At 39.6% G+C, this 16874-nt stretch overlaps 2 protein-coding genes across 4 annotated transcripts in view; both read right to left on the reverse strand.

The window, feature by feature from the left end:
• Positions 1-205: 205 nt before the first annotated feature.
• On the reverse strand, positions 206-5741 carry bambia (BMP and activin membrane-bound inhibitor (Xenopus laevis) homolog a). The gene is made up of 3 exons (XM_037757490.1): positions 5146-5741; positions 2357-2638; positions 206-1296 (listed from the first exon to the last, which is right to left on the reverse strand). Exons 1-3 carry the CDS (start codon positions 5219-5221, stop codon positions 878-880), a joined length of 777 nt encoding a protein of 258 aa, XP_037613418.1. The 5' UTR covers positions 5222-5741; the 3' UTR covers positions 206-877.
• A 9188-nt stretch (positions 5742-14929) lies between these two features.
• Positions 14930-16874, reverse strand: part of waca (WW domain containing adaptor with coiled-coil a) — a 30715-nt gene continuing 28770 nt past the window's right edge. For all 3 annotated transcript variants that reach the window (XM_037757463.1, XM_037757462.1, XM_037757461.1), the window contains exon 13: positions 14930-16647. In XM_037757463.1, the coding sequence (XP_037613391.1) occupies positions 16578-16647 (70 nt within the window). In that variant the 3' untranslated portion in view covers positions 14930-16577. The remainder of the gene's footprint in view (positions 16648-16874) is intronic.

The raw sequence follows: 16874 nt of genomic DNA on the forward strand, positions 1-16874 counted from the left end.
CACCGAGCACACCAAGGCCACACTGCAACATCACACTCCCAAAGCAGGATGCTCCTGTCACACACACACACACACACCTCTGTATCCCTGATTTTAACGAGATCTAACACTCTTGTGTGCCAAACAGATGTGACCAGCGCGGTGTAACATATACGGAGATTGTTCACTGTTAAATATAACCGTAAAAACACAAAAATGAATCGTCAAAATAAATAAAAAGTCATTTTAATGGAAGTTTTTTCTTTCACACTCACAATCAAGCTTATAGTCTGATCACAGAGAGAGATGTTGGACATTCACCCAGAACAAGACGCAGACCGGTCAGTTTTATCAGACAAAAATATATATATATATATATATATATATATTTAAAATCTTTACAATAAGCTTGAATCATGAAACGTACACAGGAGGAGTGTGCACACCTACAGTCAAACACTGGATTTTTTTTACTCCTCAAACAAGTTCTTTTTTTGTACCCTGGTGTCAGTGTAAAATTCTTGTTTTAAGCAACGTTTTTCTTTTTACAAATGTGCAAATAAGACAGATTTGGAATCCTTCAGCGCTCAGTGTGAAAGTCCAGGATCCTCAGGAGCAGTGACAGAGCTCTCACTCCACCTCAGTTTCTGCCCTCTCAAGTCTTTAAATACAGCTCCTCGTTGCTTTGCCTTTCATTTTCAAGTAAAGTGCTCCTCTAGCAAAAACCACACGGCATGAGATCAGTCTCGTATTTTTTTTCGCCACTGGTTTAAAAAGAACTGAAAACCCAACAGTCCGATGGACGAAAAACATGGGAATGTCTTTTTTAAAAGGAAAAAGCCATGATTGAGAGGCTGTTTTGTGGGGAGGTGAAGAGTCACGTAGCTCCCGGCGGGAATCATACAAACTCCAGCTTTCCGTGGCCGCTGTACATCCCCCAGTGAACCAGAGACAGGATCTTGTCGTTGCCCAGGTCGGCCTGCCTCATCTTGTCGCAGGTCAGGCAGCAGTTCTCGTGGCCCGTGACGGGCACCATGCACTCCAGGTCCAGCTTCGCCACGTGGCCCTTCTTGGTGTGGTGGCCGTGGAAGCTGTAGTGGAGCCGCGACAGCATCTGCTGCCGCTGGTCCTGCAGTCGTTTGTTCTCGCTGCGCAGCATTCGCAGCGCCAGCATGATGAGCAGCACCAGGATGAGGCCGCCGGCTATGGGGACGGCGATCACCGCCGCCCGGAACCACACCTCCTTGGCCGAGGCCAGCTCCTGGACCCGGGTCACCAGGTTCCTGTTGCTGCTGTCCGGCTGGTACCGGCTATGATCTGCAAACACAAGAGAGAATCATCTGATTAGCTGCATGATCACACTGATCCACATTATTATAATAATACATATATAATATACAGTACTAGGGATGCACCGATCTGACTTTATCAGTCCCGATAGCGATACCCAGTCTTTGGGTTAAAACTTAAACAAGTGAAAAGTATATAATGTATATAAACATGGAATTGTATTGAATAGATCTGCCCCATTGTCACCGATACACGATTCAGCTATCTGAGTCAGTATCTGCCCGATATCGGTGCATCCCTATACGGTAGCGTTATGCCTCATTTTAAAGCAAATGGTAATCTTTGAATATGCTGTTTGTAGCTTAATGAGACGCTTTGCTCCGCAGTCGTGCCAGCAACCACAGAGAGAGAAAATAAGACACACAGACGAGAGCGAGGGAAGTGAGAAAAACAAGGGCAGCACATGAGTCACCCCGTCCCGACTGAGAGCCAGAAATTAATTTGAGCTAATAAACTGTAGTGTGTTTCTGGTCAGAGTCACAACAGAGAAGACAGCTCCCCTTCCTCTCTATGCACCTTTTAATACCTCTAGCACTTCTCCCCAACATGCAGGCTTGTCAGGGAATATTCATTCTACAAGGCACATTCCTACTCAGTGGGAAAATTACATGGTGCACACATAATAAAAAAAAAAAAAAAAACACGGATATATCTGATCTCTTTCCAAGTGCTTAAGGTAAACTGGCTGCTCCCTGGCTTCCCAGGCGCAGAGCTGGAGCCCATTAAAAGTCAAATTGAAGTTCTGTAAAGCTGGGAAGTAGAGAAAAAAATAGTAGGAGTGGGGGGGGGGGGGGGGGCAAGGGTGGCCTGCATGTCCATAAACAGCAAAAGTGTTTGAAGAACCCTACGGCTCAACGTATTGCTTCTGGAACAGGAAAGAGGGAAAATATTGAATATTTGCTGAGGAGGAATCGTAAAAATCCCCCCACAGAGCCCAATCATTTTAAAAACCAGTTACAGAGAATTTCATGTTTCAGTTTCAGTGAAAAACACACAGCCTGTGCTGCAAGGTTTTCTTCTTCTTTACCTGTCGAGTCTCTGGTGTGCGCCAGGTCCTGCAGGCCTCTGTAGTTGCACATGTCGTCGTGGCAGCACTCCAGCGTCGGCGCACCTCCGAGGATGTCAGCGGGCCTGGAGAGGCTGCTGCAGATATCCGCCGCGTTGGCGACGGGGTTTAAACACCCGTGGGTGAGGGGGGAGTTTACGTTGAGCGGGTCCAGCACCTTGGTGAAGCAGGCGTTCAGTTCCGACTTGCACATGTAACCGGTGGCCACGCAGTGCGGCGCGTCACAGTAACACCTTATTTCTCCTGCAGACACAAAACAAGGGCAGGGTTAGGGAAGCAAGATGTATAGCTATAAACACATCTATATTCCTGGCAAGTCCATGAGTTTGGATGATATTTTGCAAGCAGAGCAGTCTGACATGTTTGTCAGGATCATATAGGGGCTTTTGTAGGGGTTCAATGGGTCACCAATATCAAGATGTTAATATAATTCAGCTTTTTATTAAAGTTTTGCTTCATCCCTACTTTTATATCCGACAACAAAACTACTTTTCTGGTGTTTTGGGGGCTTAATCCTATTAAATGCAGTCAGTGGTCTGCTATGCTTTTATTTTGAAAGTGTTGCGCTCTGCCCCGCGGTAAACAGCCAGGTAACTTTAAGAGACCTCACGGGAATATTCCACTTTTGCATCCATTCAGCAAATATGCCTTCATTTAAGAGCCTCTCTCATGCAAAATGGCCCTTTTTGTCTGTATTATAAAACAGGAACCGTGTAGCTTATAATTAGTGGTTTGTTTGCCAAAGTCAATTTCTTTCAACCCAAATGGAAACTCGTAAAGAGAGAGAGAGAGAGAGAGAGAGAGAGGGTGGTGGTGGTGGTGGAGGGGGGGGACCGGAGTCTCCTCTCCACCGTTTGCACGCAAAGCTTTACTTGTGGTCATGGACTGCCTGGGGGGGCAGGGTGCACCGAGGTCCCATCTAAAGGGCTTCCAGCAACCTTATCATTACGGCTGCCTGCTCGTACACGGGCCCACTCATTACTCCATCCGTGGCTTCTTTTTTAAAAACCTTTTCAAAACATTAGGATCTGCCCTAACAAAACAAAAAAACATATTTTGAGAACTTCTATTTGTGAGCTTCATAACGCTCACAGGACAGCAAAATCTGAATGTAGTGTACACCTTTAAACACATTTTGTAGGAATCCTATAGCCGTCATTGGGATGGTGAACCATATAATAACAGAAAATTATAGGAAATAGCTCCATAAACAAAGCAATAAAAAATGGAACCAAAGGTCTTTGCCTTGTGTTTCCATCTTGCTACATTAAAAAAAAACTGAGCTAAAAATACAGCATGAAAAGTTTCTGCTCCTCTCAGTGGTGGGTGCCTCTTTGAATGCAGAAGCACATTCATCAGATCAGTGTTTTCCCTGTGAATGATTGGAGCAGCAGGGCCCGGGCAGGTCATTTGGAGAATATTTCATTAGAAAGGAGAGGCCCCTTTTGTGGGCTAAAAGGGAGAGAGGAGGAGGAGGAGGAGGGGGAGTAGAGAGAGAGAGAGAGAGAGAAACAGGCCAGGCACTGAAGCCTTTTAGCCCTGCTCAGTCTGCTATATGAATGGCAGCTTCAAAACTGAGTTAAACACCAGTTATCCAAAGCGAAACACACCAGACAAAATGAGTCAGGGGGTTTGGTGTATTATCTGTATTGGATGACATGTAATAATGACATTTAGTAATAATGTTTCAAAGAGTTTTGGATATTAAAGTTTGAATTTTATCTGTAGCACGGGGAAGCACTTTTCTTCAAAGTCAATAATTGGAGTTGTTTACACTGTTGGAGGTTTTGATCTAAGAATAGTCATATTTTTTATCATTAACTCAAAACAGTTCATTCTAATTGAAGAATGATAAGCTTTGTCTTGGAGAAAAGTGGATTTACCTTCGATATATGTATGTATGGATGAGGGAGATTGCATCTTGTGTTGTACTGGAGAGACTTTAAATACATAACCAGAGGAAAAGCAGCAGAATTTGGAAAAAAGTGTGGAAACCTTTGTTGGAGTTTTTTGGTTATTGCTGTATGTTGTTGTGTTGTTTTTTTGTTTTTGTCCTTCTTCTTTGGAGGTATTTATTTGTTTTGTCTTATCTTTTATTTTATTTTCTTTGTTTTATATGTGAAATACATTAAAATGTCATGTTTCTCTTTTCTTTGATTACTGTGGAAATTCTGACTAAACATTTCATTGTATCATTTAATTATTAATATTGTTAGTCTGTGTGTATGTGTGTATATATGTGTTTATATGTAAAATTCAATAAGAAATATTGTTTAAAAAACAAAGAATAGTACTATTTAATGAATTAATGGCATACAACAAACACTAAACCACTTAAATTAATAAATCAGTTTGTTTTCAAATGGATAAAAGTAACTCAACTTTCAGTAGTTTTATCCATGTGTTTCCTATAATATGATTTTATGATTAAATGCTACATTGTTGACTATAGCTTAAAGTGCTATTTTGAGCTAGTCAGAATAATGATATTTAATGAATTATGAACATACAACAAACCACTTAAATAAGTTTGTTTTTAAATGGATAAAAGTGGAGTTATCTCAACTTTCAGTATTTTATTCCCTTGTTTCCTATAATAAGATTTGATTGGTTAAATGCTACATTGTTGCAAGTGCTATTTAGAGCTAGTCAGCTTAAAGTCAGAGTATAAAGTCCAGTCTGTTGAGTGAGTTTATCAGTGTAAAATACAGTTTAAACAATGCCCCCTGTCCAGATCAAAGCCTGTATACCTTTAGTGAGAAGAACAGCCATGGCACAGAGCTCCAGTTGTAGCCAAATGGAAATGAAAGTGGACTGGCGATCCATTTACAGCAGATTACTGCGCAGAAAGAGTCTCGTATATATCCAGTTAGCAGCGGCACACAGAGTCCGCTGTGGTGAAGAGCTGGAAAGGATTCACATGTAGCTACAAAAGAGTCATTCCTGTAGTGAAACACGACAGATCACTAATCCTTAATGTCACAAAAAGTAGCAAAAAAAACACTCCGATTGTTTCCTCTCCCGCATGGAGGCAGAAAAGTTGTTTTTTAAAAGCGATCCGACTCCGACATTACTGAAGGACGCGAACACAGCGTGAAAAAGAAGATGAATGTACTCCAGAGAAGAGAGAGAGATGTGATGTTAGAGTTGTCACCGCTGGTCCTCTTCTGTCTGCGGATCACCGTGAAGCATCACTTTGTATTCCTGGACGGAGAAATGTGTTTCAGAAGAAAAGAGACAAGGACAACTCCGCTGTTTAGTAAAGACTGACTGCAGGAGACTCTCCGGACACATTAAGAGTTAGCAGCAGGAATAGTTGTGGTCTGTCGGAGCTCCGCCTCTCCTCCACGCTGATTGGTCCAGAGAGAAGAGAGAGAGAATGTAGGCAGGATACGTAATCACATTCCATCCGGTGCGTCTTTTTCAAAATAAGGGCAAGGGCAAGTATACAATTTAGCACCATTCATACAAAGAGGCAATTAAGGAGCTTTATATAAGACAAAAAAAAAAAAACATTAAAAAAAATTGGAAATTAAAAAAAGCAATTTTTTAAATAAATACTGTAAGTATCCCGATTAAGTGAATGGGCTTTAAAAACGTGCTTAGTTTCATTAAAAATATAAAATTAAAATGAACAAACATTTTTGATAATCATTTGATTAACTGCATGATCACACTGATCCACATTCTTATAATAATACATATATGATATACAGTACTAGGGATGCACCGATCTGACTTTTTCAGTCCCGATAGCGATACCTGGTCTTTGGGTATCGGCCGATACAGAGTACTGATCCATTAGTAGTGTTTAATTAATAAGCTGTATGCCTTACTGTGTGGAAGTGACTGGGATCATTCTTTTATGTGTAAGGCAACGCTAGGGCTGACTTAAACACTGCTTTCCTGACTTTGTAAAACAAAAAATAACAAATAAATACATAGCCTGGATATAAATTTACTGAATTGTTATTTATTATTAAAATAACTAAACAATTTTTTTTTTTTTTTAAATAACAGCAATTGAAATAGATTTTTAAAAAATTGATAAATAAATACTGTAAGTATCCCGACTAAGTGAAGTGGGCTTTAAAAACTTGCTTAGTTTCATTAAAAAAATTAAATTAAAATAAACAAACATGTAAAAATGAAACGTGTATTGTTTTTTTTTGGTTTACTCTAATAATAAATAGGCCTATTTATTAGTCCAGATGTGTAAAACTCTGTTAATTCAGAGAGTTTTATTTGCCATTTGCACCTAAGTACATTAGAATTCTGAGCAGTTTACACCGAGTCAGCTTTAAGAAAAGAAAAGGTAGAAAAGGCACAAGGTAATTACAGTACAAAATAAGTAGCACATTCAGACCATCTTAACCTACATCACCACACACTGTGTTGAATTACACCCCTACTTTCATCAGGAAAATACACTATTTTAAGTCCCTGTTGTATTGTCACTTATTATTTTCCAACATTATTTAATTGATCTGTACATTCAAATATTTTAATGTTAATTTTTTCCCCTTGATGCTTTTATTTTCTAGGCCGTATCATCCATATTCCTGTTTTAATCTGTCTGTCACTCTCTGGCTTGATCACTCAGGTCAGGTCCAATCCCTTCATTCATCCTCCTTCATTTCCATAACACCATATTCCATATGTCATTATTGGATGCCATTGGTCGGAGCAGCAGTCACTCCTCCAGGTTAACAAACTGTCCCACACAAACAGTATGAACAGTGAGCATACAAACCTCACTCACTCATATACTTAAGATATTCCTTTATTAGTTCCGTAGTGGGGAAATTTCCAAATTTTCAAGAACATATAAAAGCAAGTTAGTGGCCCTACATAGACTTTATATTTTTTGCATGTTTTACCTATTTTGTTTTATTTTACTTTATTTTATTTTATTTTATTTTATTTTATTTTATTTTATTTTATTTTATTTTACTTTATTTTACTTTATTTTACTAATACTGGAAATTGATGTACCAAATATGAAAGAACTTGTCCCCCTCAACACAAAGAATACTCATTTATCCTGTAACATATAGCACAAAAATAAAGATAATTAATGTAAGGATTTAATGGCATTGTAAAATAGAGCTCTATAGCCTGTGTATGTGGTCATCCCAGGGTCATTTAATTATATTTCATATTTGAAGTTAAGTGTAGTGTAAGTGGAGCCAGACATGGTGACCAGTAGCAGCTCATCTACCTGCAGTGTCATCCTGCTGGCAGCCAGGTCGCTTCTCTCCAGCCTCCAGCCTCCAGGCTACAGACTGATGCTGCTGGAGGAGGAGGAGGAGGAGGACAGCCGGTTACAGAAATTAGCAATCCAAAAAGGCACATGGCGCCAGCGAGACGACACATACACACACACATAGCGCGCGCGCACAGACACAATTGCCCTTTAACAATGGGTAATGCAAAACACACGTGCACGCGCCTGATCTGTATCAGCCACAACTGCTTTTTTTTTTTTTGCAGGTCCAACAAAATGCATATTTTCAAGAACATATAAAAGCAAGTTAGTGGCCCTACATTGACTTAATATTTTTTGTTATATATATATATTTTTTTTTTTTAATTTTACTTAATTTTATTTTACTTTACTTTATTTTATTTTATTTTATTTTATTTTACTTTACTTTACTTTACTTTACTTTACTTTACTTTACTTTATTTTACTTTACTCTACTTTATTTTATTTTACTTTATTTTATTTTATTACAATAAATGACAAGACAAATCAGAAGGAGAAAAATAAATAAAACAAATGAATAAATAATAATTAAAAAAAAAATGTTAACCCTGCAGAGAGTCTAATTATGATAATAATATTACATCCTGAAGTGTGTGTGTGTGCGTGTGTGTGTGTCTGTGTCATGTCTGTCAGAGCTCCACATGTCTGTAGGAATAAGGCTTCTTCTACAGGTCGTAATTGCGCCCAACAGACAACAGGATGAGGGATACCGCTTTAGGGAACATAGAAAACTACTCACTGCAATTACAGTAATTATCTGCAATTCCACAGAGGCGCCAGTCCAGGACTGGCGTTACAGCATACTGCATGGAAAGGGTGGAAGTCAACAGAAAGAACTAGAATGATGCCGGATGGCCTCCTATAGTTAATCAGTTTCTGTGATACTGGGTGGAACTGTCTCTGTTTAGAAGCCTGAGACGTAAAGTGCTGTTGTCTATGACGTGGCTCCTATTATCAGTGCATTAAGATATTTAAGACATTTTAATATAGGCTATAAGACGTTTAATTAGTTCTGTTAATATGATCAGAAATGCCCCTTTATTAGCTGCTCCATCTCTTCCAGCCTGCCTTTACTGGTGGTGGATAGTTAAACATCACCACCTGGTGGGCAAAGCTGGAGGATTTTGAAACTAGAGCGGGGATTCTGGGGGTCTTTCAGAGACTTTGTTTTCCTGACTTTTAAAGAATGAAAATTGCAAAATAATTATAATTATAAAGTACACTGCAACAGCAGTTTTATATTAAATAAATTTTAATTTGACTTTTAATTCTCAGGAGTGAATACAGAGTAACTGACCCGAGCCACAGAAGACATTATGCAAACTGTTTTCACATGGCTGAGTAGTGCTCCGTGTGACAAGTAAACTGAACCTGATGTATAAAATCAATGGAGTGTCCCTTTAAACTATTTTTTCTGACTGTAGATAAAAGAAACATCTCCAAAAAAAACCTGCTGATGAGGCATACCTGCTTCCACCTACCAGACGGGGAAGCATGGTGTTTAAGTAAGAAAACACAACTGTGTGTCTTTTCCTGCTGAGAGGATGAGCGTCAACAAGCTTTCAGCTCAGGTGGGGGGGAAGTTTTATGTAAAGTGGCCTTTTAGTGAGCGATTACACCCCACAGGTTGCGTCTGCTTTCACACATTAGGAGACACTTGTAGGTGTGACCAGGCACAGACTGAAGGGGTTTTGCTTAACAAAAGCCCCCCTACTGCGAAGGCAACGATGGGTGCTGAGATGGTGGGTGGAGGGTGTGGAGGTCAAGGACAACCCAAACCATGACTGTATTTTAAATTCAACCTTAAACCAACCCTTAGAAGGAGTCAAAACCGGCCAAAATGACCTTATTTTGCACAAATATCCCCACTTTGAAGATCTAAACCTCAACCCGACTCTCTCTGTGATACACGAGGACACACTCCAGAGCAGACAGACTTCCTCCGACACCTCCCGGCTTCCTCCTCCTCTCTTTGATGTGAGCCATATCAAGGTCTCTGAAGAATCAGAGACAGGCAGTCTGTCTCCATCCCGCGTGATCTATTTTATTCTCCTCCAAGATAATGGAGCGGAGCATCGGGGCGAGAGGTCCAGCAGTTTATGTGGATCCATACTGGAGACGTGCAGGGAAATGGCTCACAGCAGCTTTGATGTTACAGATTGGGTTACCGGCTCCTTGCATTCATGCAGACTGTATCTAGAGTGCTCCGAGGCAGGAAACTGACAGCACCCACCTTTGTTTTCACTTGTTTAATGATGAGAACTAGTTCAGTAGCACTCTGTCGTCTTATCCGCATACAGAGATGACTTAGTAGATAATCTGTGTTTGATCATGACGGCTGCTTACTTAACAGGCTCAGCCTTTTGTGATGACACCTTGTATCAGAAGTGCCTGGTAATGATACAGGTCTGCAGGGAGGAACAGTTTTGAGTTGGAGAGTTCATTCTTAACCATGGAAATAGTAGTTTGACATAAACCCTCTGAGACCCAACTTTTCTTTCAGAGGCTGTAGCAGTTTTAAAGCTAGAGTGAAGATATTGGTATCATATGAAACTAGAAAACCTAGAAATCCATTGGTACCAACCATGTCACACTAGCTTGTCGCTCCAAACTTACACTAAATCTTGGTGAGGAAAAACTGGCATGGCCATATTCAAAGGGGTCCCTTGACCTCTGACCTCAAGATATGTGAATTTAAATGGGTTCAATGGGTACCCGCGAGTCTCCCCTTTACAGATATGCCCACTTTATGATAACCACATGCAGTTTTTTGAATGCAGTATAAATGTGTTATTTTTGCCTATTCTAAAATGTTTTTTGTTTTTTTATATTTCTGCATATGGGGTCCCGAAACAGTCTTGAATTACATAAATTGGGTATCATTGTAAAGCTGAGACTCTTGTTGATCCAATGAGCCCAGTTATATTCATGTGTGATGTTAGTCCCCATAGTAGCCATTTCATTGTAGTGACACCATTTTTTGAAACTAGACCTCACTGTATGAAATGACCTGTGGTGACCTCTAGGATTTTCACAGCCCCATGAAACTTTACGTCCACAAACAAGAGACCTAGAGCATTCAGAGGATGGATGGCTTTTTAGAGATGCAGAAATAAAATAGTTAAACAACTAGAGTCCAGGCTCATCTCGGCCGAGTTTCTATGCATTTATTTTGTCTCTGTGTACCTTTCAAACTGTCCTTACCCCACATGAACACCGACCAATAAATTTGACTTGTCAATTTAACGAAGTCTAAAGCTCCCAGGAACCCAAAATGCAAGAAAAATGACACAAAAATGTACAAATCTTTAGAGATAATCACTCAAAATATAGCTATAAAAGAGGTCAATGTTGAAAAAATATTGTTTCACTTTTTATACACACAAATTCAGCAGAAAAATGTGAGAAATAAAACTATTCTAAGTCATTATATCCCAGCTTGATTTGTGCCTCCTTCATTGGAAGTCTATGTATGCCGCTGTAAATCATAAAAAATATGAAATATTAAATTTGTTTTATGGTCTACAGACAGAAATGAGTTTGTTCACGTGGTTTTTAACAGTGACATGCTGTTGAACGCTTTGGAAACGTTATTTTGTGTTGTTGCAACTTTCTCAGGGAGCAGAGTTAAGGCAGCTACCGCCCTCTGTAGGTAACAGATGGTATGACCTTTGACCTGAACCTGAGAGAGCGATGAAAGTATTTTACATTAACTGCTTTGGCTCAATTTGTAAAAATGATATAAAATCTCACATAACGCACAAAATGAAAACATCTGTATCCGATTAGATCATGCATCACATCATAAAGTATGATCTAGTTTCACATTGTATATTATTACAGAAGATAACTCTCAAGTCATTTCCTCAAGTTTATTCTAACGGCAATGAGAAAAAAAAATAAGAAGTCAGTTTTTGAATTGATATTTTGTTATTTAATAAATATGCTTTAATGATATCTGACATTCATACAAGGCAAAATTATCATTTCACGGCATCAGTCTGTAGCGGTCCAAATAAAAAACAAAAACAAATTTTGTTTCTACTTAAAATAAAATTAAATAAAAATCCAGAAGGAATATGAATTTTAATTATGAAAGTGTATTTCTTTTGTTTCAACTTAAAATAAAATAAAAATACATAAGGATTGTACATTTTTTTAATTATGAAAGTTTGTGTTTTTTGTTTCTACTTAAAATTTTAAAAAGTAGAGAAGGAATGTTAATTTTTATTTATGAAAGTTTATTTTTCTTGTTTCTACTTAAAATAAAAAAAATACAGAAAGAATGTTAATTTTAATTATGAAAGTTGAAGCGGCAGTCATTCAGGTGTGTGTGTGTGTGTGTTGTGGGAGCAGGTGTTTTTAATGAAGTTGATGAGGTCTTGTCCCTTCCACTTTAAAAGAGGAGTGAGTTGGCTGGCTCGCTGTCACTCCCAAACTACCCCTCACCTCGAACAGACACACAGCCACAGCTCTGAGATCAGCTCATCAGAAATGACTCTACAAATATCTAGGCACACCAACCTGTCTTAGAGTACAGTGTTGAATTCTGTCTGCGGAAATTGTGGTTGGTGTGATCGGGGGGAGCTTGGCCAATTACCTCTTGTCTAATGCTTAGTTCACACTACACGATTTTAGCCCTGATTTTACACTCCCCAACATTTTTTGGAGCTCCCCAACAAAAGCCCCAGATCAGAAGCAAATCGGCGCTCGAGCGTCATGTTAGAACTGCTCACAGACGCCTGCCGAGAGGCTTTGGCGATGCCTCACAGACACATACATCAGACCGGCAATACATCATCCAGAATAGGCTTGCATAGCCACACTCTCTTTTGGGGGAAAACAATCCCTCATAGACGGCTTTGCTTTGCACGCATTTGCCATAGTAACCACACACTACCTGAGTGAGTTGTTTGTTGTATGTGAATTTTTTTTTTTTCCTTTCTTTGAATTCTGGCCATACCCCGACCTGCCCACTTGTCACATTATTATTTCCTCCTTCAATTTACTTGAGATTTTGTTTATCAAAGGTGTAATATGTAACCGTTGTCGGCTGCTGTTTGAATTCAACACAGCTCAACAAGCGGAGGGGGAGAGAGAGCAGCGATGGTTGAGCGAGCTATAGAGTGATTGAAGAGAGGGAGCGGCGTTAGTGAGAGCAAAGCAGTGGATCGCAGAAATAAAACGTTATATTCTGATTGTTTCATGGCGGTTACGTTCTAAAACACAAATTAGCACACAACTTACTGCACAACTCCGCATAGCCGGGATACACCCTGGACAGGTCGACAGACTATCACAGAGCTGACACATAGGCCCAATTCCAAACCACCCCCATCACCCTCTCCCTACCCACTTCCACTCTGTTTGCGGGTTTGCATGGAGGGTCCGCCATATTAAGTGCCATTCCAAACCAATTCACAGGGAGTGGAAGTTGGTTATAAAACCCTCCAACAGCGAACCTTCATCGATGCCGACTTAACCAGCAGCCCTTACTGACGACGTGCTGTTTGTGTTGTGTTCATCATGGAACACGCTCCAATGTCAGTTCTGTGCGACTACCGGTACAAACATTTACTTGTAATCTGCTCAAACTGACATTTAATTTATTCTACTTTATTGTCATACAGACATCAACAACATAAAGTAAATAGTATTTAGAATCAAATATACCCATGTCCAGTCTAGAAAACGCTAGACATGTTAATTAGATTGAAAAATTGTTGTGTATACATACAGTATATACTGTATACAGTATACTGTTTATATATATACAGTATACTGTATGTGTATATACACACACACAACATATATTTACCTCTATCAGGAGCTATAGCCCCATCATTTATTATATCTCCAACTGTGCAATACTGACTTAACAATGCAATAATTTAGCTGAGCAATAATCTGGTTTACTCCAACATTAACACTGCATGTATTTATACGGAACATTTAAACTAATATTATTATTTTACACAATTCTTGCTTTTTTATAAATGCATGCATTTATATTATTTTCATAGATCTTATTTTTCAGCATTATTATTTGCACTGTTATATATATTTCTTATTTAAAGTATTTCTGATTCTGACATTTATTTCCTCGCCGGAGAGAGGGAAGTTCGTCCCGAAGTGACTGCTGTATTGATACCCTCCACCTTAAGGAAGGGTGCTTCATTGAGCTGTGAGTATGACTACAAACGGAGTGGGAGGGTGCAGCCCTGTTATGGATCCAATGAGCTCAACTGTATTCATGTGTGATGATGTGCCATTTCAGAGAACATGTTTTTTAAAACTTGACCTCCCTGTATAAAATGACCTGTGGTGACCTCTTGGATAATCACAGCCTCATGAAACTTTACAACCACAAACTAGAGACCTAGAGCATTCAGAGGATGGATGGCTTTCATTCAATTGCCGAAAAAAAATGTAATTATTGCAGAAATCTCCAAATGTCAAAAGTTTTTGATACCAAATCACAGCTTTTTCTCTGGTGTTCCTCAAGGTCTTGGAGTCTTAATGTGGTATTTTGGAGGGATTATTGATCATTTTGATCAATTCTCAAATGGTAAAAAAAAATGGTTAAATGTAGCACCACATCTGTGTAACAAATGGTATCAAGGGTTACAAAATTGCTTATAACCATAATGAATAACCATCACAAACTTCTATCATAATGTTCTACACTCATACACTTTCTCAAATGATTTTAATTGATAATTTATTAATTATTTGTATTTCTTATTTATGACTAGAACAACTTAACACAAAGTACTGAGCTGCATCTCAAATTACTATTCTAAATTACCACTTCTATATGACATCTACTGTTGACTATTAATCTGTCCCTGAACGTCCCTTGTCCCCCACCTCTCTAAAAAAAAGAGGGCAGAATGGAAAAGGGGGTAGAGGTCAGAGTTCACAGTCTGCAGTATGAGATGAGACCACCAGCAGGGGGCAGTAGAGCTCACAGGTTAAACTGTTAATAGAAGAGGAAGCCATTGATTTGATCTTTTCACCCCAAAATACAGGTTCGATCTGTATTATTTTTGCTTACTTTGCAATTGATCAATAATGCATTGACAAGTACTTATTTTGGTCAACTATAATAAAAAAAAAAAAAAAGACTAATTTCTGCTCAGATTTGTTGACAGACGTTAGGCTTTTCCTCCCATAAAAAACGGCTTAAAAGCACCCATAACACATCTTTCTGAACACAAGAAAGTGAAGGTAAAGGGACCATGAAAAACCCAAGAACAACATGGCCCTGGAGAGGCATATTTTATTTCAGTTGTCAATATACTTCAGGAAACAATATACAAAGCAATGCTGTGGTCACCTTTACTGAATGTGTGGTGCAGTTCAGTTATAGACTCAATAGATAGTACGGTGGGGAAAAACAACAGGCCTTTTTGCAGCTCAGGACCCGGCTCTTCAACAGTGGGGAACAAACAAGTCAGAGAGGGAGGGAGGGAGGGATGGGACGTGCTCGAAGAAAAACAAGCCTGTGCATGTTGAAGATCTGTTTGTGTTGGTCAAACAGGATGAAATTAAAGTGTTGCAGGTAAAATGAGACTTTAAGACTTTCAACAAGGCACTAGCGTATGAACCAAACCTTTTTAATACTCCAAGAAAATAACCAGTGCTTGCTTTTTAGTTGAACATCTTTATTACAATACATACATTTCACATTTGACCTTGTGACCTCTTGTTGCCCTGCTCTGACACAAGAGGTGATCCGCGTACATCCGCCTCTAAACCCGCTGTCGCCGGAGTACCACTCCTGAACAGATGAAAATGCTCGTCACTACAACTCTTATAAATAAAACCTTTTTTTTAATTTTTTATTCTGTGTCCTCTTCTTTAAAACTCCACTGTGTGTTAGCGACTGTACAAAGGAATGAACCAGTGGTACCCACCTCAGCTTGAAAATGTCAGAAATAAAAGAGGAAACCGAAAAACTGTTGGAACATAAAGAAAAAAGAGGGTGTGAAGTGTTGATGCCTCGAGGAGAGGGTGTGGCAGGGCAGGGCTGAGGCCAAGGGGGAGGGGAGTGGGAATGGTCCAAAGCAGCACGCCATCGCATCTCTCAAGTCATTTTATTTAATTTTTTTAAATCACTCACTCCACCACACCACCAGGCACTGTTTTTTTCAGACTGGGACATGCAGGGCCACCAGAAGCTGCGAGTAGATCGCTGAACCGTTGTGAGCAGCCATGATAGACCTGCAGGAAGTGGATGTTTACGCCCGAGTACAGTTCACCCAGAGAGAGGGCACAGGAAGAGAATCTAGACGGATTAATGGATATCTAAGGAAAAGGAACTACGTTTGACACCAGTGTGTTCTGCTTTTGTGTATATAAATGGCTTTCAAAACATCCTCCTCCGTTTTACGTGCAGGTCGCACATGCTCAATGGTTCGGTGATCTATGATTTGACAAAAATGAAGCTTTTAAGTCTGCAGACGAGTTAACATGAAGGAAAAGGCTAGCTAATGAACGTAGCCGCCTAGGCGTTGATTAGTTTTGGATGTCAAAAGCTTTGATAGGCATGGCTTTCCATGGCTTCAATCTACAAAACATATTTACAACATAGATAATAACATCTACAAGAAATCTACATTTTTTTCCCCCTCCTCCGCCGTGGGTTATTTTTACAAAACCGAGTCTTGTAAAGCGCCCCCGCCCCTCCCCCTCCGACAGCTCGTCCGTGTTTTCCCCTCTTGGTTCTCCCGGCCCCAAACGGTCCAAAGCCGACCCGACTGCAGCTCCTGTGTGTTTGTGTTTAAGACTGGGCTCAAGAGGAACTGAACAACTGCTCTCCCCTCCAGCTTCCAACTATGTGCAATGGGTCTTCCCCCTTTTCTCCACCCCACCTCCAAACTCTCGCTTCAACTCGCAAACCAGAAGTTCTCAGACCATGAAGGAATTCTGATTCTTCAACTTTTCAAGTTCTTTGATTTGCTGTCTCAGAAACAGTATCCTGTTGGGACAGACAAAGAGGACAATCAGTATTTCATGTTCATACTTAAATGCAGCAGCACGCTTCTAGACTAAAAAAATAGGGCTGTCAAAATAAACGCAAATTTGTTTTAACGACACTAATTTCTTTAAGGCGTTAACACAACTTGCAATTTTTTGGTTGTAGCGGGCTCAGTTTTAAGAGTGAAGATTCTGGTATCATATGAAACTAGAAAAACCTAAGGAATC

This window comes from Sebastes umbrosus, chromosome 21 (assembly GCF_015220745.1).
Source record: "Sebastes umbrosus isolate fSebUmb1 chromosome 21, fSebUmb1.pri, whole genome shotgun sequence".
Lineage (NCBI taxonomy): Eukaryota > Metazoa > Chordata > Actinopteri > Perciformes > Sebastidae > Sebastes > Sebastes umbrosus.

Bases quoted from the DNA above. Each gene is read 5' to 3' on its own strand.
- bambia (XM_037757490.1), bottom strand. From the start codon at position 5,221: ATGGATCGCCAGTCCACTTTCATTTCCATTTGGCTACAACTGGAGCTC. The intron at 2,639-5,145 runs GTATACAGGCTT...TTGTGTCTGCAG, and splicing joins GGCTGTTCTTCTCACTAAAG to GAGAAATAAGGTGTTACTGT. The intron at 1,297-2,356 runs GTAAAGAAGAAG...TTGTGTTTGCAG, and splicing joins GCACACCAGAGACTCGACAG to ATCATAGCCGGTACCAGCCG.